The following is a 23,817-nucleotide window of genomic DNA, read 5'->3' as shown; positions in this document are numbered from 1 at the left end:
CACGACTCGCGCGCCTGTTTAATCTCCTATTATAATATTTATATATATATATTTATTTATAATTATATATATATACTTCTTCTCTGGTTTATATGTATATATGTATATAGCCTTACGCTAAGCGAGACGACCATCGCACGTCGACGATGGACGGTCGGATTCGGGGGACGCTCACGGCGGCGACGCCACGTGTCTTGCGGCTCCCGCGTCGAGCACGTGTCACAGGGCGGGTGATATACAGTACATGTTACATATTACATATTACATACAAGATACAAGAAGATCCGTCGCGTTCGGGAGAGCTCAGTCTAGGCGTCGCGAGCGCCGTTCGCGTCCTGTCCAGAAGACGGAGATTGCGTCGCGCCGAGGGTCTCGTGTCCGGGCCACGCGGGCCGAGTCATCGAGTCGTTATCGAGTCATTATCGAGTCATTATCGAGTCATCGGCGAGGGGCCCGAGGTCTGAGCCGAAGTCGAGGTCCGGCTGCCCGGGTAAAGGCCGTCGACGATCGCGCGCTCGGATCAGTCAGTCCACCGATCGATTACAACGTAACGACTAGTGTGATAATAGGAACATGGTGTGGGTCTTCGTCCGCCAGGTGGAGGCCCAGGGGCCGGCGACTTCGCCCGCTGCGTCTCTCCGCGTCCTCCGGATCTGAGGTTCTTCCGGTTTCGCTCCCGGATCGAGCGATCACCTCGTCAAAGTAAATCGCCGACCTTTTCCGAGGCAATGAAGGACCACCGACGGATAGTCAGTGCCGATGACGTCTTCGGGAATCTTTAGGAATCTCGAAATAGTCCTCGAGTGGGAGCTTCCTCGCGTGCGAGTCGCACCGGGGAAAGAGGACGACGCGGCGCACCTTCCCACGCCTCTGGAAGTTCATACCTCGAGGTGCAGGAAACGCGTGGAAGTGACTCCGATATCGAGAATCGAATTCGTTCGTTGTGCCGATAGAAGATGGCCGATGATACCATTCCCTGTTGGACGTGCACGGGATGTAAGCGAGACCAGCGTCGACGGTTAAACCTCGGGACTCTCCGGACTCGGCCGCTATCTCATGGGTCTTGGACGTCCTCGCGTAATTCTCAGCCATGGTTTACTCCGGGGCCCACGAAGCTTCTTCCGAGGTCTTCGTTCGGTATCGCCCGAGAGCTCTCTCCTCCATTATCTCGAACGGGAGCCACGGTGGCCAGGTGGAGGAAGACCGGCGTCGGCGGGTCTCGGAACTGTCAAGCGATCAGCTGATCAGCTGGTCGGTCCTTCACGCCGCTAAGCCCTCGCCCCTGGGCGCCGTCGGAGGCGGCATCCTCGCCGTCGTCGGGGTCCGATTGTCCTCCAGAGAGGGTGGTTCCCTCTCGAAGTGGCTCTGGAGAGTCTCTCCACCCCAGGAGGGTATGCTCGCCGAGTTCTGGCTCCCCGTGTTGGAGGACGGCGTGCCGGGCGAGTGGGACGGCGAAGGCGTCCGGAACAGCATGGATCCCGAGGGAAGTCCGGACTTCCCGTCTCCCAGGGGGCCGTTATTCGGCGTCATCGGCTGTTTCTCCATGGGGTAGCCACCCCCGACTCCTGCACCTCCACCGCCGTACACCGAACCGAAGAGTCCCGCGAACTTGCCCGCGCCTACCGGATGGGCCGGCACCCCATTGTTACTCTGTATCACCGATATCTCGTTCAGCTGTAAGTAATTCATGTCGTTTCTGGTTAACTTTACTCGTGGGCAATTACCTACAAAACGGAAAGAAAAACACAGTGGTTAGTCCCTGACCTAGGATACCGCCCTGAGGAGTCGCGAGTTAAGGGTTAGTCGCGAAACGCGTAACTACTCTCGGTGCGCGCTATCGGGTTCACTGCGTACAGTATCCAGTGGCCAGGATTGAATAACAAATCCCAATTTATGTACCCTACATTTTTCCCCTTCCAGAAAACTATCCACCTGGTGGCCAGAAATACATTCCACCGTCTCTCGTTATTTACTCTCGTGTTCAGTGAATGCTCGGTACCTTGACTAGGAGCGAGACCGAGTCGCCGTTCCGATAAGCATATTCATATACGCAAAACGTTTTCTACCGAAACCCTCGTAGCCACCCGACGCGTATTCATTGACCAGATTTCGTGACATGTCCAAGACAGTGCTCATTACGTGTAAGGTACCCTGCCGATCATTAACATATGCCGTTTCAGCGTCAACCTTGGTGCGAGCCGAAAGTCCTCAAACGTTCACTCTTGAGGTCTACGAGAAGGTATTGCTACTCGATGTCAGAATAACGGCGACATTTACCACGCTCAGCTCGGTTGCAGTTAAGGTTTGCGTAAAACGTTACGTTTATTAACGTCGAAACGACATATTCGATGAACGATGTATGAGCCGTATATCGTACAATCCAGTTTTTTGTAAAACGCGGCCCGATGGTCAACCCGACTAGGCGTTTTATATATACAAAATATATTATACAAAATGTCCGAAACGATTTAACCGCAACGTCAAACAGGCGGTAAATAATGAATTTGACAATGCGTCGGGTTGTTCGTGGTCGTTTTATGAATCGCCAATGAAGTTAAAAAAAAAAAGGAAAAAAAAAATCAAGCTAAATGCGAAGATTTGACCATCTTGCCGGGTTTTACAAGGAGCCCGGATTTTCCAATCAGGAGTTATGGGATATGAAAAAATGCATTTTAGACGCACCTTCTGTTGGACGCCGTTAAGGAACGGCGCGGGTAGGTACGGATAGAAGAGGTCCGGTCGTCGTTGGAGGAACTCCGAGTCCTTGGGCGTGATGGGCAGAGGCGGCAGGTCCAGGGACATGCGTCGACCTCGACGCGAGGCCCCGTTTGTCCACATATGGGTGCCCATGTGCACCTGGGTGATAAGGGAGAGAGAGAGAGCATTAGATCCATCAGGGTGCCGGCGTCGAGTCCCCTAAAGTACTCCTGAAAGTCCACAGCTATCCGTCGTGAGCTGCGGCCTTGCGTTACGCGTTAAGGCGTTAGTCGAGAAAAGCGTTAGCGGCGGCGGGTAGCTGGCATTAGTTGAGAACTTTGGCGGACTCGCGGATAGGAGCCGATAGAGCCAACAGAACCGAACGGAAGAGCGGCCCGGAAGAAGGGGTAGGAGGTATGGTGTGTGTACCTTGAGATTGCCCTTGGTGGTGAAAGCCTTCTGACAGACGGTGCATCGGAACGGTTTGTCGCCTGTATGGGTTCTCATATGGATCTGGAGCGCCGAAGACGAGGAGAAATTCTTATTGCAAACCTGGCACAAGTGCTTGCTGGGCATGCCTGCAAATACACACACACACAGATCGCTAAGCGGACCCTGCCTTGGTTCGACCGAGGTACCCTCGGATTCTCGACACCGCACAGTGGCGAAAGTGTCGACAAAAGCTGGCCAAAAGCTCTAAAATTAAATTTCTACCTTTGGAATTATTGATCATCGGGTTGGGAAGAGGAGCAATTAGGAGATTTATTACCAAAGGGCCTGATTATCGTGTACGGTTCTGTACGTCGATCTAAAATTGACGTTCGAACGAACTACTGACGTCGGTCTGTAAGAAGGGAAATTTAACCGAGTTCGAGTAAGCGTGATTATCTTTTAGAGGGTCTCTTTCCAATCCCGTAAATTGAAGGATATTGCTTGAAAATCGTAAATTATCCTACGCCATTTAAAGTGTAGTTCATATCGTTTGAACGGTTTTAAATATCTCGTCGAATTGTTCCTTCGTTCCAATGAGGTATTCTTACGTTTTGATTTTCAATTGCCGGTTCAGTGCGGACAGTTTTACATTTAGCAATGTAGTCTCCGAACTCAAAAATGTGCAAAACAACGATAAGGTACGAAATAATAATAACAAAAAAAAAAACGTTAGGACTTCAAACATGGATACATTTCGTTAGGGTGTTCTTCTTTGGTTAATTCTCCATTTGTTCATTTTTCCTCCTGAATAATGAAAGATTTAAGATCAAACCGATGAAATGCACTATCAAAATATAAAAGTTTGACATTAGGGCAAATAGTTTTTTGACCAGCTTCTCCCTCATTTTTGCTACTGTGCGTCGCGAGATCTCGTTCGCGCTCAAAAATTGAAAATCTCTTTCAGGTATTTCGAATAGCCGGGTGACTCGTTTAGTCGCCATTAATTGAGCTATTTTTCATTCGGTATATTGGGTGGGAATGAAAAAGAAAAAAAAAAAGGGAAAAACAGAAATGACTCGGAATTTCAAATTTAGCCGGGTGGACGTCGCGTTCGGTAATTGATAGTAATATTGTATGAATTGGCGAATATACCGTCTCGCTGCCGAGGCTCCGAGAGGAGGCAAATAAGTGAACTTACGGAACTGTACGTTCACGCACGTGAACGTTTTGCGTATTGTACACACGTATAAATACGTTCCATCGTTATCGACCCTCCATCGAGTCTTCGTTCCCGCAACGGCGATCGGTGAGCGAGCTTTCGACTAGGGATCTGACGAATCGAATGTTTTGACTAGTTGAATTCGAGTCCTTTTTTTATTGTACTTGAGTTATCGGTACGAACGCTCGGGAATTATGAGGGTGAGAGCGAAACCGAGTTATTTGGTTACTGTGCTTGTTTTACGCGTCATAGACTCAACTCGAAAGTGTACCGAGTCGTTTCAAAATTGCATTCGAGTTGGCGATGTTTGTCCTCGAGTAACTCGAATTGACAACGTTTATACTTGAGTAACTCGAGTTGTTAAAACACTCAACTCGAAAGTGTACCGAGTCGTTTCGAAATTGCATTCGAGTTGGCAATGTTTGCCCTCGAGTAACTCTAATTGACAACGTCTATACTTGAGTAACTCGAATTGGCAATGTATGTATTCAATTAATCCGAGTCGGTAATGCTTATATTCGAGTAACTCGAGTTGATAAAATACTCAACTCGAAAGTGCACCGAGTCGTTTCGAAATTGCATTCGAGTTGGCAATGTTTGCCCTCGAGTAACTCTAATTGACAACGTCTATACTTGAGTAACTCGAATTGGGGATGTTTATATTCGATTAATCCGAGTCGCAATTCTTATATTCGAGTAACTCGAGTTGATAAAATATTCGACTCGTCGTATCGCTACTTTCGACCAGCCACCAGCAACGAGCATGCCGCGTTGTTAGCCCGCACAGCAGTTAGAGGGTAACGAAAGACCGAGTGTAAGCAGGGATACACTAGCTCGACCTTGAGTTTCGTGTACATGTACGTGTACCAGTGCAATCAAGCGGATCTTTCCAGTGAGCATCTAAATCCTAAACGCTCTGGGTACACACGTCAATGTAACCGGTAACGCAGATGAGTCATGTCGCAGTCGTTTCAAAAAGAACAGCGGGAGTTCAAAGATACGCGGAAGCTTCTCCGTGTCAGGGCAAAGAAAGGTAAGACCGCCGTCAAAAATATCCACAAAACGCCCCCCCCCCCTTCGATACACGATTCCCTCATAAAATCATAAATCCAACCTCTCGCAGCTGAACGAACATACATTAAGAATTTCTAAATAAATTCATAATTTCACAGCGCCGCGTCAGGGATCCGTGGAATCACGTAGCAGGTGAAAAATGATTACACCATGTCTGAATAAAACTACGGGAAAAAAAATCTTACAAAATTTGGATAATAATAAATTCGGCAGAGTTTCGCCCCAAATACGCTGTCGGTCAATACGGTACTTCGACGTAAGGTATGTTCTACCCGCGAATTACAATTTCCTTATCGCCGGTCTTTACAGGTATCTAAAAGCTGCGCTAGACCTTTTCTTTGCCCCGAAAGAAGAGTACCCTAATTCCAGACGATCCGATGATAAATCCTTCCTCCTTCCCGTATTTTGAGCGGTCGAAAAGTCACGGCTCGCTCGGTCGACTTACTGGGTAGCCTCTTCGGAGCCGGGGGGTCGCCCTCGGGAGGAGACCTCTTCACCGGGATTGCCGACTCCATGGAAGTCGGAGGCATCGGGGGTGGTGGCGGAGGTGGCGGAGGCGGTGGCAAACTCGACTCTTCGGGACGCATCGGACTTCTCGAGCTCTCGTGGTCCAGGGATTGCTGGGAGTGCTGCTGATTGGACTGCTTCGCGTCGCTGAACAGATGCGCCGGCATATCGCGGATCTTGTGGGTGAGCATGTGCTGCTTCATGTTGCCCTGGGGATTAGAAGAGGCGAGTTTTGCCGTTAGACGGATAGCACGACAGGAGGAATCTCGATATCACGTAGGCAAGAGTAAAAGCGAAGCGTTCCCTAAAATCGGGGCCAACCGTGTGCCGGCTCAATATTACACGCATCATGCAAATACAGATTAGCCTCCACCGATAGAATCCCTCGTTTACCGCGGGTTTATGATTACCGTTTGTTTAACCTTTTGCACTCGAGTGGTGACTCTCGGCCACCATTTCGTTTGATAAGGAAACCCGATCGGTAACAAGTTGTGTTGTATATATATGTTTGGATAATTTGTCGAAGGGTAGAATAAGATACCCCTTGCTATTTAACCGGGACAATCCTAACAAATATTGCCATGTTTAATAAAAATAAAAAAAAAAATCCACTCCAGACTCGCGATCGAGCCCTCTCAACGAAATAAGCTCGGCGCAAGACATCGAACAACATATTACTGCAACATTTGCCCCGACAAGCCGAGGATGCATATTGGCGATTGTCTTATAAAATACCATACAAAGCGACGATACAGTCCTCGATATTTAACCAATTTCCATCATTCGCACGATACATAAGATATTAAAAGTATAATAGCTTTAAACGTTAATTTGAACGTGAAAACATTTTAAGTTAGCCGGATGAGCTTCACCAAGTACGCGGAAAATCGTCTCGAGTGCAAAGGGTTAAAAAGAGGGTTGACAGGTAAAAATCATCCCGTCACCCCGTCCGTAGGCGTGCACCGAGAAAAATGAGATACTTGAAACGAAATAAATGTGCCTATTCAAAAATCTGCTAGTCGACTCAAGTGAAATGTTCAACGGTTGAAATAATTATTTCTTTTATAGGAATTAAAAGTGAAATGCTTTGAAGTAAACGAAAAATGTCGAAATAAGTGAAAGTCTGCTAAGTTCGTATATGACTAAAATGGATTCGCCTCGAGTAGTAAATTTTTCTCAGTGTATGCGCAGCGAAAGCGAGCGAAGCTTGCAGATGGCTCCGAGAGGAAGACTTCCGCTTCCGTTCGAGCTCGACGAAGAAAGAGAGAGGTCGCGGGCGAGGCGCTTACCAGGAAGAGGTGGTCCGAGGGTAGAAGTCCGAGGGCGGGCGGCATCAGCGGGGGCAGGCGGACGGCAGCATAGGCAGACGTCAGTCCCCGCCCCCCTCCTGGCCCCGTCCGCCCACGGGGCTTCCGCTCCTCGGGCCGCCGCCGCCTGCGCTTGGGCCCCTCCCGACTTCCGGCCTCCGGCGAGCCGGGCCTCCCTCGGGACCGCGGGCCAGACCGCGCGGCGCGCGCGTCCTTGGCGGAGGGTCGCGTCGCCGCGCAAGAGCACGCTTCCGTCCACGGGGTGTCGCTCTGGAAATATCAATCGTCTGCGTCTGGTCCGACCTCGGCCCGGTCCCCGAGGTCGATCGACGACCGCCGTGACGTAACGACGGCGGATTCGCACGTGCGAGTCCGTGTCAGGACATGTACCGTGGGTGACACTGGGTGCCTCCTTATGCAAGACCCGTTTAACCCTTGAGGTGAAGTGATAAGTCGATTCGAACAAGACACTTTTTGTCAAGGAGTTATATACCAGTATCAGGCGAAATTCACCAATTTTTTTTCTCATAACTATGACGTAACGACGGCGGATTCGCACGTGCGAGTCCGTGTCAGGACATGTACCGTGGGTGATACTGGGTGCCTCCTAATGCAGGACTCGTTTAACCCTTGAGGTGAAGCGATAAGTCGATTCGAATGACATTTTTTGTCAAGGAGTTATATGCCAGTGTCAGGCGAAATTCACCAATTTTTTTGTCTCATAACTATGACGTAACGACGGTGGATGAATCTAGAGGATCTCCAGAGTTTTACTTCGATTTCTTTACAATTATTGTACGAAAACGACAGGCGGAGTATGCCATTTGGTACAACACCCAATATAATACCTCCCAGCGGTCAATATAAAAACGAACGTCGGCAACGTAGGCATTTAAAGAAATCTCCTTTACCGACGTCGATCAAGTTCCTCGACGCGTTTCACTCCACCTTAAGGGAAGTAACGGGCGAGATTCCCAAAGAAAGATTTTCTTCATTTTAGATGTTACCATAGATTATGTAGATATCGAGAGGGTGATCGGGTTTCCTACGTAATCTTTGATTAGGGGATGAGATCGACAAAAAAAGGGAGGTCTTTAAACGCGAGATATGTCGCGATATCGAGAACGGGAAGGGAGCTACGATAACGTAGATTTGGGTGAGTCGAAATCCGATTCGGTTAATTATCTCGTCTCGGCGAGGGAAGAACTGGCTCGGAAGTTACTAGGGGAATCGCCTAACGTACGCAGAGAATACACGAATAATCGGGAAATTGAGGGGATTGTTTACCTTGGTCGAAAACCCCCGGTCGCATATGCTGCACTTAAAAGGCCGCTCCTTCGTGTGGCTTCTATAATGGATCTCCAGCGCCGAGTTACATGCGAACGTCTTGTAGCAGATATTGCACGTAGTGTTGCCACGTACTGCAACAGATCACAGAATCGTTCAAAGATCGAGCCGATGGAAGGGCTACTCGAAAGAAGCTTTCGGGTCGTCCCCGCTTTTCTACTCGTCGGGTCGCGTATCGAACCTTTCGACGGATTAATTAGTGCTCGATATACCGAAGTGCCAGCAATCCCGGCAACGCTCGTCCCCGGGTTACAAAGAGAGTCCCGGGAGTTCGTCGCGTCGATCCTTTGCGTCCCTCTACCGGTCTCGCAGTAGTCCGAGGAAGAGAGCGCGACGGAACCATCGGAGACATCCGAAACCGATCCGTACCGCGAGATCTGACATTTTCGTGAGCGAACCCCGATCACGGATTTCCGCGCCATCGATTCCAATTCCCGGCCACTGATCCTCCGAATCGATCGACGAAAGCAAACCGCGCGAGCTAAGATTGGATCCCGCGAGTCCTAACCTCGAATCCGACAAACCCTACGCGTCCTACCAGAGGTAATTCTAAAAGGAGCAGGGTCAAGCTGGAGGCAAGTTTCGTTTTGTACAAAACCAATTTATTCAATTACCGTACATGGTCGTACGAGGCATCGCCCAGGCCCTAGACTCGCCCACCGGCGAGACGATCACAAGACGGTCGCAACGACGATTAAGGCAAATTAACTCTAACCACAACTGTCCCAACGGTACAGAGACCCGAGGGTGGCGAGAAACTAACATTATCCAATCTTATCAAAATTCGACATAGTCCGAAATCCGGATCGCGCGAGTCAGAGAGGGACTAAAAGGTTGGGCGGGTCGATGTAAAAAAGAAAAAAGGAAAAAAAAATAGAGAGAGGGAGGGAGAGAGAGAGAGAGAGAGAGGAACGGTGCCGCGGCACCGCCCGTCGCGTCGACCGTGCACATCTAACGAGTCCGAGCGCTAAAGCGTAGGGCGACAGAGAGAAAGCTAACGAAGAAGAAAAGAGAGGTAGAGAGAGAAGTAGAAACAGACGTAGAGGCTGAGGGGAGTGCTGGGTCCGGCTACACCACAGGGGAGAGTCTCGGGGCAGGGTCCTGGGAGGTCCGGGGAGGGTGGACTCGGAATCGGGGCCTTGGAGAGGAGGGTGTAGCGGGAGCCGCGCGGCTCGCCCTGCTGCTAGCAGCGCCTACCTGCTGGGCCTCCGACAGCCAGGCCGAGCGGGTTGTAGGTGGAGGTGGCGGCGAGCACGGCGGAGGTGGTTAGCGAGGCCAAGGGTCCACCGCCGCCGCCGCCGCCCCCGCCGCCTCCGCCGCTGCCGATCGAGGCAACGGTGTTCGCGCTCCCGGCGGTGCTCGAGGGCGGCGACGAGACCGCCTGCAGCAGGCCTGCGAACATTCCGAAAGGGTGCGCATGGTGCGGAGGCGGCGTCGGCGCGGAGGCGACCGACGCCGGCGTCGAGGAGGCGCGCGGCGTGAGGTCCAGGGGGGCGCCCAGCCCGGCGGGGCTGTTGCTCTTCTCGCTGCCGTTGTACTCGTGGGGGTGCCGATGGGGCGGCGACAACCTCGACGGGTTGGCCGGGTTGGCCGCGTTGGCGGAGGCGGCGACGCCGTTCGCCGCGGTCGTAGTGATGGTCCGCACCTGGTTCTCCAGGGCGGCGAGGGAGGTCGAGAACATGGGAGGCAGGCCCGCGAGGGAGTCCCTCCGGTCGGGCTCGTCGTGCTCGGGCTCGTGGTCCGGCTCGTCGTCGCTTCGCCTGTCCCGGGCCTCGTCGCACCTCTCGTCGTCCTCCCGGCGGTCCTCCTCCTCGTCCTCCTGGTCCTCCGTGTCCTCGGCGTGCTCGTCGCCGTAGGGCTGCGGGTGCACTCGGTGGCGGTGGCCCGGCTGCTGCTGGTGGAGGTGGTGGTGGTGGTGCCGCTGGCCGGCGTCCTTGGAGTCGTCGCCCTCCTGGGACGGGCGGTCCAGGTGGTGCTGCCGGGACGGCGGGAAGCCCAGGGGGAAGCCGGCCCCCGAGGGGTGCAGGGTCGGGAACCCTTGGGGCAGGAAGGAGGCGAGCGGGTGGGGCGGATAGCCGGCCGGGAACTCGTTCACCTCCGCCGCCTGGATCTGCTCCGGGCTCAGGTCCGTGGGCTCGCCCGTGTGCAGCCTGATGTGCTGCTGCAGCACCAGGGCGTTGGTGAACTTCTTGTGGCAGACCGGGCACTGGTGGAGCACGCGCAGCGGCGGCTTCGCCCGGTGCACCCCCATGTGGGTCTTGAGGTTGCCTTTGGTGGTGAAGGCGCGACCGCAGATCTTGCACTTGAACGGCCGCTCCCCGGTGTGGGTGCGGTAGTGCATCTGCAGCGCGCTCTTGCACGAGAGGACGCGATGGCAGATCACGCACTGGTTGGGGTCCGTCAACTTGTGCTCGATGTTGTCCACGAGCTGCTGCAGCTTGGAGGTCTCCGAGGTCTTGGTGATCTCTATGAGACTCTCCCAGGAGTTGTCGTTGCTGCCCGGCCGGGGTAGCAGGCTGGAATAGATGGCGGGGTCGCGCGCGGGATCGACGATCATCTCGCCGGCGGTGACGCTGGGCGGGACGCCGCCTCCTATCGTCGGCGGGTGGGGAGGCAGCTGGTGGTGCGAGGGTGGGCCGGGGAACAGGATGCCCGCGAAGGAGGTCTGCAAGCTTCCGCTGCTGGCGCTGCTGCTCGCCGGCGAGGCCCCGGGGTACGCGGCCGTCTGCTGGCCGAGTCGCCCGGAGGTCCCCCGGCCGGAGAGGTTCTCCGGCTGCTCGTCCATCTCCTCGTCGGCCTCCATTTCCGCGTCGCCCTCCATCCGCGCGCTCATCTTGCTGCTGTCCATGCTGCAGTCCTCGTAGGCCTGCGGCTGGGAGGGCGGGTTCGCCGAGGACGGCGAGGAGTTGAGGTAGCGCCGCGACGCCTCGTCGAACTCCTCGCCCTCGTCCTCGGGCACCTCCTCGGCGTCCTCGGGCTCCCGCTTGGGGGTGACGCGCTCGCCATCCTCCGCGCCGGCCAGCCTCTGGTACGGGTCCTGCGTGGGCGACTGCCGCTGCTCGAGCTTGATCTCGTCCCGGGGCGGCTGCTTCTGCCGATGGTGCTCGAGGAAGGAGCCGTGGGAGGAATTGGCGGCGGGCGAGTGGGGCTCGGGGCCCGCGGGCTTGCTGAGGTTCTCCGGCAGGTCCTGATCGTCCCTGTGGTTGACGGTCGGGGATCGGTAGAGGGGCGGCATACCGGGCAAGGCGAGGCTCAGGGGCAGGGGCGGCTGGGGCGGAAGGAAACCGTGGGTCGCCGCCGGATGAAACGGCGGGTGGTGCGGCGGCGGCGGCGGCGGCGGCGGTGGCGGCGGCGGGGGCGGCGAGGGCAGCGGCCTCTGGCCGGACGCGGCGAGCTGCTGGAGGAGGGGCGGGTGGTACTTGTCGAGGTGCTCGGGCACGGGATTCGGGTTCATTTTGACGTGCGGAAACTTGGCCGAGTGCCTTTGGAAGTGGACCTTGAGGTTCCCCTTGGTGGTGAATCGGCTCCCGCAGACGTTGCATTTAAAGGGTCGCTCACCTGTGTGCGATCGGATGTGGATCTGGAGGGCCGAGTCGCTGCCGAAGACCTTGCCGCAGTAGCGACACCGGTGCTTGAAGAACGGCTCGCCGCGGCCCCCGGCGGGCTTCGAGTCGTAGGGCGACAGCCGGGAGCCCTTGCCGCCGCGGAACGCGAGCTCGTCGGCCAGGTTGTTGGCCAGCAGGCCCTGGCTCGCGTTGTCGAGCACCTCCTGGGCCCGCTTCTGCAGCATCTCGAGGGTGTTGGGCTCGTGGAGCGGCGGCGGGTCGGTGTTGGTGATGATCGACGAGGCCAGGGAGGAACTGATCGAGCAGAGGGGCGGCATCTGGTGGACCAGGGGCAGCTGGCTGCCGACGGAGGAGCCGCCGACCGCGCTCGCGACGCCCGCGACGCCCGCCGCCCCCAGCGGGGGCAGCCCGATCGGCGAGGCGCTGCCGGAGGGCGCGGGTCGCTCCTGGGGACCGCCGGGCGCCGCGCCGCCCGGGGGCAGCGGCGACGGCGACGGCTGCTGGTGGCTCGGCGGCCGCGAGGAGGGCGGCGTCGCCAGGGCGGACAGCGCCTTGGCCGGATGCACCGCCGCCGCCGGCGAGACGACGTCCTTCGGCGCGGCGTCGGCGAGCGTCGCCCCCTCGCCGCCGCCCACTCCCGGTGGCGGCTGCGCCGGCGCCTGGCCGTGCGTTATCGATAGCTGCTGCTGCAGCTGGCTGATCAGCTGCAGCTGGAAGACCTGCTGGTGCTGCAGGGTGTACAGCGTGCTCTGGAGGAGCGCCAGGTCCTGCAGGGCCGCCTCGCTGTCGGCGCCGCCCGCCAGGGCGGTCGCCGCGAACTGCGCCACCGCCACCTTCGTGTTCTGCAGCGCCTCCAGGGTCACGTGGCTCGTCCCCACGGGGGGGAACATGCCCGCCGGGGGGCCGCCCTCCGCGAAGCTGTTGTTGTTCTCCGCGTCTTGTCGGTGGCGCATCCGCTTCCGCGTGCCCTCCTCCTCGTCCTCCTGCTCGTCTTGCTCCTCGGCGACCTCCTCCTCGTCCTCCTCCATGGGCAACTCCTCTCTGTCCCGGTCATCCTCCTCCCCGTGGTGGGACCGCGACGCTCTCAGGTCCACCGCCTCGTCCCCGCCAACTCCACCGCCGCTCTCCTCACCCTCCGACGCGGAGTCGTTCTCCTCTCCTGGAAAGAAAAGCCTTTATTAGATCGCCGTTCGACCTCCGCGAGGTGGACTTGGACTCTCGACCTCCATCGATCCAAGGCGTATCTCTCCTCCGGGATACGATTTCGATCGTTGGAATATGAACCGTGACATCTGCTCGCATTTCGGCCTACCGAGATAATCGGGAGTTGTATTCGATAAATTCGACTCGTAGGCTAAGTACCCGCCAACCCTCGTGGACTTTGAGAGTAGGATAACTCTGTTAGTATTTCGAGACTCAATTTTAAATAGATATGTATTTCCTTCATTTGGTATATCGGCCCACGTAGCTGCACAATGTTTTCCGATAACTCGGGAGCGAAATGCGAGAGAGACGATGCCATCGATCGTGCTTTGTACACTTTCCTTAACCTATTCCTTTTCCTAATTAGTATATTATCTAGGCCCTTTCGGTATGATCTTTTCCATGGCGCCGTACACCGTTAAAAATATTCATAAAATTCACACACTTTTAGTGCGAAAGTATATAGGGAAATGACAAATTTGATGTTTCGACCGTAAGTTAGGATATATTTATTATGTATACCGAATACGTTTATACTTTTGATTGACAAAATTACAATGTTTCTTTTTAACAGGGTGCCTCTGGCCATTGTTTAATCGATTACATACTTTCCACATGTCCGAGTTATCCGGTGAAGGAAAAAGTACGAACTCCTCTGGAACGTACGTCAAAATCATTAAGGGGGTGTGAAAGTGACATCAAAGAGGTCTCGTATATGAAACTTTTCTCCGAATTAGGTCTACCGAATCGTTTCGAACTTTACAATGTGAACGTGGAGGCTGTAAAGAAGGTCCCGACCCCCATGGAATTTCAATTTTAAGAAAATTTGTTTATGGACATTTTCAACATTTTTATATATATATATATATAAAAACACTGAATCGTTTCGAACTTTACAATGTGAACGCGAAGGCTGTAAAGAAGGTCACGACCCCCATGGATTTTCAATTTTAAGAAAATTCGTTTATGGATATTTTCTACATTTTTTATATATATATTAAAAAAAAATGAAACCGCGAGTTTCAGGACCTTCCTTATAGCCTCTATATTCACGTTGCGATGTTAGAAAAGATTTGATACATACAGTTCGGAGAAATGTTTCATGAACGATTGACCCCTCGGACGCCACTTTCGCATCCCCTTAAGACCTGACTAAAGGGCGGCATCGACTCCAGAGAAGCAGCGCTCCTTAGGGATAAAAAGTATGCTTTTCGAGCAGCCACGTGTCAGAAGGTAGCAGCGGTTTCTAGAGAAGCGCTCACCCCGTCCGACGGGCGAGGGTTTCTCACGGCATTTCGTGTTCGCTTTGCTTCTCGGTAAATAAATTGGGTGTCAATATACCGACGCGAGCACGTTGCTTCGAGAACGGTTAACCGACTAGCGGTAACGCGTTAACCCTCCCGTCGTGATCCCCTTAACCCATTGTACCCCAATTTCTTATTCCAGGAAAATAAAAAAAGTGACACAACGTCAAACTAGCAGGTGCATTAATTGTCCGACATTAATTGCACCGAGAACAAAAATTCATCGAACCGGAGAAATATTCCGTTCCAAGGAATAATGAACATCGAACAAAAATAATTTCACTTGAACTCAAACAAGTCGTCACACTTCCGGAATAAACGTTGCGGACAATCCATTCGAGTTTATCGGAGTGAAATAATTATCCTTTGAATTAACCAAATGTTTCTTTGGTTCGGTGACATTTTTCTTCTCAGTCTGATGATTTACAATCAATGGACAAACTCCTTGGTTACGTCCAAGCGGCATTACAATAAGATGCTGCATATTAAGTTTCGCCGAGGAAAAAAAAAAGGAAATCAAATATGCCGTAAAAATATAGAAATATATGCAGGTGACAAGTCGCGCGGCATCACAGAGGGTTATCGCACCTAGGCCGATAGGACTTTGGGCGGTAAAATTCATTGTTGACGCGTTTTGACAACTATCGGACCCCGAAGATCCCACAGTTTGCTCGGGGATAAATATTTGAAAGATTAGGAAGAAAGCCCCGCCGACGTAAACGACCTTTATCGGTATTGTTCGTAAATAACCAGTCGGTGCCCAATCTGGTAGAGCCGAGGATTTCGGACGCGACGGATGGGAATTAAGAATCCGTCTGACACGAAAGCCCGGACAATTGCGTTAGATTTTCGCGGGGAATTAAGGTGAAGTGAAACCCCCTTCAAATCAGTCGATTCGAGTACAACACTTTTTTTTAAGGGTATTGGACCAAACTGTCCGAAACTTTGACACGTCACTTCTGATCATCTAAGAATTGTCCTGACACATTCAAAATGTGGATTTTTCAAAAAAATTTTTTAACTCAGTCCAGACCAGAACCAAAATGGCGTCGAGCTCTGATATTTCGATCAATATACAATTATCAAAGGCCCTGATATGAGAATTGAAAGGGTCAGGACAATTTTGCGACAATTTAGAACACTCTGGTAATCGATAAACTCGCATTTAAACGGGATAAAGGCAAAAAAAGTGTTGTACGCGCTTCTATGCCAAAACGATGAGAATACGAGGTCTTGGAGTGAGAATTTAATTGACCTGGAAATCACAGATGGCGCAGGGGGTACCACTGCAGTCAATTAGGGCCCCAGAAAGCATGAATCCAGAGGATTTCTGGAGTTTTACTTCGATTTCTTGATATTATTGTACGAAAACGACAGGCGGAGTATGCCATTTGGTACAATACCCAATATAATTCGGTATAGCTGTCGATATAAAAACGAACGTCGGCAACGTAGGCATTTAGAAAAATCTTCTTTATCGACGTTGATCAAGTTCCTCGACGTGTTTCACTTCACCTTAAAGGATTCGCCTAGCGAGCCGCGACAACGGAGACCCGGGCCTGTATATTCGTGAAAGTCCCGGGATCTGAAGCACGGGGAACGATTCCTAAACTAGTTGGTCTGGAGCGAGGCAAGAGTTTCGGGTGAAATCTAAGTCCGCGGGATGATTAACTCGGGCCCGCCGTGGATTTTCGGCCGAGGAAAGGTGGACGCGAGAAGTTACGTCCAAAAATGTGAAAGTTGACAGAGAGATTCCATACACGTGTGCTATCTACAGGCACGCCCATTAATTCTTACTTGTTCGGTGAGCCGTTGCATCATTGTATGCATAACTGTCGCTCTCATATTTTTTTTTCTTACCGAACGCGAGACGGGGAAAAAATAAATGTCTCGCCTAGAGTACCATTCCTAACCCTCGTTAAAAGGTACGGTCGCGCGAGTATTTTCTAATTACTGTTTTTTTCTCTCCTTTCTTTCTTTCCATCGCTCGGCTTTTCGACGTTCGACTCGTCGAAGTTTGTTAAGATTTGACGAAGAAGCCAAGGACCTCGCGGGTTAGATTCAATTCGGTCACGACTCACGCACTTCGCGGCATAATCTTGGCCGGTTCATTTGGGTTAATACACTTGCTGCTCGGTAGCTCAAAGTGGCACGCATGGTACATGACTCGAATGCGCGATGACAGCGCCTGACGTCGGCGACGTGACGCGCTAAGTTAAGTTTGGTCCCGCTGGATGGTGTTAAAATTCGCACGGTTCGCATCAGGGCGTCGAAACGGTACTTTTTCTTTTTTTTTTCCCCCCGCCCCCCAGGAAATTTACGCGACGGGCCCGCGGGAATACAAAACCGAGCGCATCGATTTCAAATCGAGCCGAAAGTCAATCTTTCACGAGGAGTCGTTTAAAGCCTATCACCACGAGTCCATCCTCCATGGAAAGTGAGCAGAGAAAATGATCAGAACCAAAATGGCGTCAAAACACTGGTAATCGATAACCTCGCATTTGAACGAGATGAAGGCAAAAAAAGTGTTGTACGCGCTTCTATGCCAAAACGACGGAAATACGAGGTCTCGGAGTGAAAATTTAATTGATCTGGAAATCACAGATGGCGCAAAGTGTCCCTCTGCAGCGAATTAGGGCCCCAGAAGGCACGAATCCAGAGGATTTCTGGAGTTTTACTTCGATTTCTTTGCAATTATTGTACGAAAACGACAGGTGGAGTATGCCATTTAGTGCAGTACTCAATATTATTCGGCGCAGCTGTGAATATAAAAACCAACGTCGGCAACGTAGGTATTTATAAAAATCTTTATCGACGTCGATCAAGTTCCTCAACGTGTTTCACCTCACCTTAAGGTGAAGTGAAACACGTCTAGGAACTTGATCAACGTCGATAAAGACGATTTTTCTAAATGCCTACGTTGCCGACGTTCGTTTTTATATTGACAGCTGTGTCGAATTATATTGTGTATTGTACCAAATGGCATATTCCACCTGTCGTTTTCGTACAATAATTATGAAGAAATCGAAGTAAAACTCCAGAAATCCTCTGGATTCATGCCTTCTGGGCCCTAATTGACTGCAGAGGGACCCCCTGCGCCATCTGTGATTTCCAAGTGAATTAAATTTTCACCCCGAGACCTCGTATTCCCATCGTTTTAGCATAGAAGCATATACAACGCTTTTTTTGTCTTTATCTCGTTCAAATGCGAGTTTATCGATTACCAGAGTGTTCTAAATTGTCGTAAAATTGTCCTGACCCTTTCGATTCTCATATCAGGGCCTTTGATAATTGTATATTGATCGAAATATCAGAGCTCGACGCCATTTTGGTTCTGGTCTGGACTGAGTTAAAAATTTTTTTTGAAAGATCCAAATTTTTAATGTGTCAGGACAATTCTTAGCTGATCAGGAGTGATGTGTCAAAGTTTTGGACAATTTGGCCTAATACCCTTAAAAAAAAGTGTTGTATTCGAATCGACTAATTTAAAGGATGTTTCACCTCACCTTAACGCTACGGAGAGGTGTCAGTAAAGCATCTGGTTGTTGACTCTCCTACTCGTTGCTAGGAGACTAATGTAAGATCACCGAGGTAGGAGCGTATACATACGGGGTACTGTTCTAATATCATCATTTTGCTTAAGGATATTCATTGCTACCGTACCGGACAACGCGGCGAAGTTTCATAAATTCCCGCCACCTCCTCGGGATGTGAAATAAATCCGTGTATACTATTAGGCTCTCAATGGGTCCTCGGATTTCTTCGCGGGCGCGTCTGCCGGATGCCGCGCGACACGCCGGCTCTTTGCACGCGGCATTCGGACAAAACAAAGAGGAAAATCCATCGGATTTACGAGGTCGCGAAAGTATTTAATATACGGCGGCCTACCGTCAGGGAGTAACGCACGACGACGAGCGCGCCCTCTCCGTCGGCCCCTTTCGGGACACCAGTACCGGCGAGGGAGCTTCCTTGAATTTTTGAATTTTCAATATTTCAATGAATTTCTCCGATTTTCAGCGAGTCGAGGCGTGCTCGTCTAGATTCGTCAAAATTGGGCAAGTTTCGACGTGTTCCTACGCGTATCAGAAGGGCTCGGCAAGATTCAGCATGTTTCGGCGAAGATCGGCAAATCTCGGCAAGACTCGGCAGGTTTCGGCTTTGGACGCCATATTGGACAGTTATAGATATCGTTAGTCATGACGCTCCGATGGAGCAGCGATGTCGACAGTTACCGACTTGACGTACAGAATCCCGCTACTGACGAGTATCGGCAAGACTCGGCAAGTCTCAACGAGTTTCTTTTTAGATGTCATCAATCCGCGACCGCGGTGTTCATCGTACCGGAAGCCGATCGCGACCTCGTCGACCGTTCACGGGAGAACGTCGCGGTCGGACGGGTGAGGAACCAAAGTCGCGGTCAAGCGACAACGGGAAGAAAGTCGCGGTCTATCGACGACGTTAGAGGAAGTCGCGGGGAAAGAAAGTCGCGCGCCAACTCTTCTATTAGCCACGGGGAGTCCTCGTCTTCCTCGACCTCGTGCCATTCCCGGAGATAACTCGAGGTAGAGAGCCGCCATCTAGGATGAGCACTTGGAACGACTCGATAAACTCATTTCTATTTCTAAATCATATTAGCCCCAGTCGGTTAAAGTAATCGTCCGCACAGGGTCATTTATTTTACCAATTCCACCTGACAAAGGGAATAATAATTTATCACTCATTTCTTCGCGACCAGTCGTAATGGATACGGGGTTGAAAGTTAATATATTTAGATGAAAAAATATGAAGAAACTGGGAGTAATCAACGGGGGCACGACCTTTGGGCTTTTACGTCGACTCGTTGGAATAAAGGATCTCCGAGGTTAACAACCACGACCGGCGGTCAATTCTCGGATGGATGACTATATGGGCAGCTTTCTCGAGTTCTCCAGATGTTTAATATCCAGGAATCCCTGGATGTTCCATCGCGATATGAAGAGATATCTCTACAAGCTATTGAGAGGTTAGGTCGAAACACGCTAATCGTCAAAATTCATTTCACGGTATCAAGAAACTAAATGTACTCGGTTGAAATGGACGTGTAACCGTGTGGCCGGACATGTATTAACGCGGTTGTATAGTACACGGCGCAGATCGAATTATTATCATTATTTTTTAGTTATTTCACTTTACCACGCTTTTCCATTTTCCATTTTAATATTCAACAAAGCAGCGCAGATGGCACGACTGAGAAATACTCGAGTACCGGTTAACGAAACGTATTTAATTTACAACGAAACAAAACTACGATATAAAAAAAAGAAATTGCGAATAAGGAAGAATATATCCTGCCTTCGATAACAATCGCGATCGATGGGAACTATTATTTAGTTCGTAAAATTCAGTCTATACAATCTTAAATCTTAAAGAAGGACGTCTATCTTAAAGCAAAATTGCACTTTGATTATGCCGCAAAACTATATCATCGAGAATACCTTCTCTCTCCGTTCATACCGGACAACGTAAAATCCGCCACCTCGATCACTGAACTTCCAAAGTGCCGACTCTTGAAATTTTCCACAAGTTACTGCAAAAATCATTTTAAGCTGCGCCAATGGTAACATAAAAATAGAGCACGGTTATAAGATATAATTCGTCCGAATACCCCGCTGGCCCTGCCGTGCCTATCGATCGAGTCATCGAGCTACAAATCGAGAAATCTCATACCGTCACCATGGTCATCGTCCGCCACCGGGAGGCACTTCTTCGTAACCATTATACATAACGCCTCACTTAAACAAAAGTCCTTCGTCGCAACAAATGAAACCATCACAGAGGGCATGCACGCGAGTCGGTGCGTAGAGGGCGTACCGAGGGATCGCGCGTAAGCGCCGCGAGCGGTCCGCCCGCGCGAGAAGTCACTCTGACAGGTCTTGGCGTCGCGGCGTTCCTTCAGTCCGCGGCTCTCCAGCCGGCGAGTGATGCTCCACCGCATGAGCTGCATGGCTCGCTGGCGCGAGCGCCGCGCGCCCTCGCAGTCTTCCAGGGCGACCTCGGTCAGCTCGGCGCATCGGCAATGGCCGGTCGCGGTGATAGGCGCGCATGCGTCGCGGAGGTTGCCGCGCACGCGCGTCCAGCGGACGTCGGCAGATCGACGGCCGCCGGCAGAGACCGGTGCGAGGTGCGAGCGGAGCGCCGAACGAAACCGCCTTCGACGATCCGACGCGCGGCAAGGACGAGATCCGACTGAGCGCGCAGGAGAGAAGCAGCCTGGGCGTAGGTAGGCGCACCGCGCGCGCGGCGAGCGCCCCCCACCACCGCCACCGCCTCTCTCTCCGGCCGTCCCCCGTCTCTCTCGGGCGCGCGGCCCGACCTATGGCGCGCGCTCTCTCGCTCGCCCTCGCCTCGAGCGGGGTGGGGGGCGCCACCTCCGCGGAGCCGGTTATGACAGGAGGGCGGCCCGATTCATAAATCAGGGGGGAGAGAGGCGGAGCCTAGGCGAACCACTCGTCGTCGAGATATTAATTATTATCGGGTCTGCGTTGGCGCCCCGCCACCCGGTCGACACCTGCGCCTCCTCGACTAACCTCCCCTCCGGGCGCGCGACCGCCCGCGCGCTCCGCTCGTTCCGGCCCGTATTCGATACTCGAGTTTTCCTTCTTATCGCCGTTTTAACGATGGCATGCGTGTACATGGATATATACGTTTCTCGGGATTTTCGAGAACTATTGACATTTTTTTTTCTTTACATTTCAAGGATTCGATGAGCCTCCGCGGTGCTCGAGAAATGCGCCATGGTCGGCTGCTGACGAAGTATGGCTTTGCGATGCACCATTTCAAACGGTATAAGTAGACACCCTTTCAGGGTAATTTTATATTTTAAAAAATCGCAAAAATCGAGATTGACAACGGGGGAAGTTTTGGGAAGTACAGGGTGTTACAGGATTCCCGTGCGTCGTTTGCTCATCGTTATCCTTGTCGAAAAGGGAGTCGGAAGATCTTCCCCAATTTTGTCCGATGATTTAACGGGACGCGAATCGAAGAACACGCCGCAAGTTGTTTTTCTCTTCCCTAGCAGACAACCGAGCGCGATTGATACACGACCGACTAATCGACGCATTCGATTTTCTATTTTTCAATTATTTATTACAAGGAAATTCGGTACCGATGAGAAAATTCTACAAAAAATTCGGACCACATTGCGAACAAGGATAGCGACATGTAAATCGTTTGTTGGAATTTTATTACACCCTGTACATTAATCCCTTATCTACGAGCGCCACTACAGAGGCTTCCCTCTGAGTACCGTATTTTTTTTTCTTTTTTTTTTTTTAAGAGACGCCGCTATAGGCCCTGTCTTTACGACGAACTCAAAGCAACAGATGAATATCGTCGATTTGCATTCTAGTCCATACAGCTTCTCAGGCAGAATAGCCTCATCCAGAGGGTTAAAAAATCGGTATGAAATCTCTTCTACCTCCGTCGCAGGGGCTTTCTTGCAAATAACATTGTAAGAACAACTGCGGCAAAGTCATCGATCTCCCCGAGCCCGGGGTCGTCGGTTGCGTTTATGGTCGGCGTTTTCGAGCAAACGAGAAGCTCCGGGCGTCCTAATCACCCGTCTTATCTATGCGCGCGATCTCCGCTTATTTCCCAATTCATGCGTCTTTTGAAAGGGAGAAATTCGCCGTATCCGTTCCAAACATTACGATGCTATCTGGTACTCCCTGCCTGCGAATTCCCGTATAAGATTGGCGCAACTGGGAATTCGTGAGAGAATTTCGAGTTTGTGACGAAAGGGAGCACTGTTAGGTCCCTACCTAACGTTTTATTTTAAGTAATATTAAGAAAGAGATTAAGCAACGCGTTCGTGCTCCAAAGCGCTCCTGGAGACATGCTCTCCCTCGTTCCTATCTCCCCTTTGTTTATCCGAGTACTTCCGCACCCCAAACTAGATAACCGCCCTGGGAAACGTCAAACATCCAGAATCTCTGGAAAAGACACTTTCCACCTGTTTCCCCTTCGACCTGTCCCCAAGCCAATCACATGAGACATTTCCCTCCTCAATCTTAAAAACCCACCAATAAGCATCCTCCTCCACGCCTAAGAACATCCTAGGTCAGTATAAAAAGGCCCGCTCCGAAGGGCTCGCTCTCTGATCTATCTAAGTTTGAACCGTCTCGATTCTGTAACCTGCGTGCGAGACACCTGTGACTCTCGGCGAACGCTAGTCCCCCTGAGTCGACCTAGTCTACGAGTCGTTCCTGTAAGCCAAGAGGCAATTGAAAATAAAGTATCTTCGTTACTTTACTCGACGAGGTCTTTGGCTGGTTTCAACCATCTGGAAGCGAATCCCTAAAAACATACCCACGAGGCCAGGTCCGATCGACACCCTCGGGTAATCGCCATCACCGCTCCCGAGTAAACGATCCCCGACCTAACAGCACGCTCCTTCGGAAGGTGCACCAGGAGGATCCTGGTTTCGCGAACGGCGCCGATCCCCGAGTCGGTGACCATCGACGGGTCGTGGACTTCGATTACCGATAGAATGGCTCGAGATTATCTAAAGCCCGAGCACATCGGTGCTAATTTAATTACCGACTGTTCGGCGCGAATCTTGGCACCCCGTACGGCTTCGACTTTCTCTTTTGTTCGTATAATGGCACTTAGAAGTTTCGCAGCGAGGCGAGCGTTAACGCAAGAGACTCGCTTTTTGCCAATGACGGGAATATAATACTAATGGGGATATTTGTAGAAGACTCGGTTTCGACACGCATCGCTGCTGGAATCGATGGAAAAGTTTCTCTAGGCCTTCTTTGAATAACACGTACCGAGCTCGAGGTAATTAACCGCGTTTAGTGACTACGGCCATTTCTTTTTGCGTTCTCGACGCGCAATATCGCGCAAGACCTGTTTCCGAAACGTTTTCCGGTACTACGTCCCGTTTCCTATAAAATTGCCCATAAATGGGAAAGGTGGAATTCCTTCTACGTACGATTTTTACATTTAATCGGAAAATTGGAAGAGACACGCTAACTAACGTTGACGACCGACGTATAAAATTTTCAATGGCCAGACCGTTCACATAAATGTGACAAAAATTCCCGATCAATGGCGATCCTCCTAGGACATCTTTACAGCCGTCCCAGTTTCTTCCATCGGTTCGGAATTTCACTTCTGTC

The 23,817-nt window shown here is 51.6% G+C and overlaps 1 protein-coding gene across 1 annotated transcript; it reads right to left on the bottom strand.

The window, feature by feature from the left end:
- Positions 1-208: 208 nt before the first annotated feature.
- Positions 209-20,639, bottom strand: LOC105696576 (homeotic protein spalt-major). The gene is made up of 10 exons (XM_023432383.1): positions 20,558-20,639; positions 13,512-13,520; positions 9,781-13,308; positions 8,493-8,657; positions 7,441-7,484; positions 7,219-7,368; positions 5,868-6,138; positions 3,127-3,275; positions 2,683-2,856; positions 209-1,674 (listed from the first exon to the last, which is right to left on the bottom strand). Exons 1-10 carry the CDS (start codon positions 20,637-20,639, stop codon positions 1,261-1,263), a joined length of 4,986 nt encoding a protein of 1,661 aa, XP_023288151.1. The 3' UTR covers positions 209-1,260.
- Positions 20,640-23,817: the final 3,178 nt, after the last annotated feature.

This window comes from Orussus abietinus, unplaced genomic scaffold, assembly GCF_000612105.2.
Source record: "Orussus abietinus isolate OABI.00-Male unplaced genomic scaffold, Oabi_2.0 scaffold60, whole genome shotgun sequence".
Lineage (NCBI taxonomy): Eukaryota > Metazoa > Arthropoda > Insecta > Hymenoptera > Orussidae > Orussus > Orussus abietinus.
This window is presented reverse-complemented; position numbering and strand designations above follow the sequence as displayed.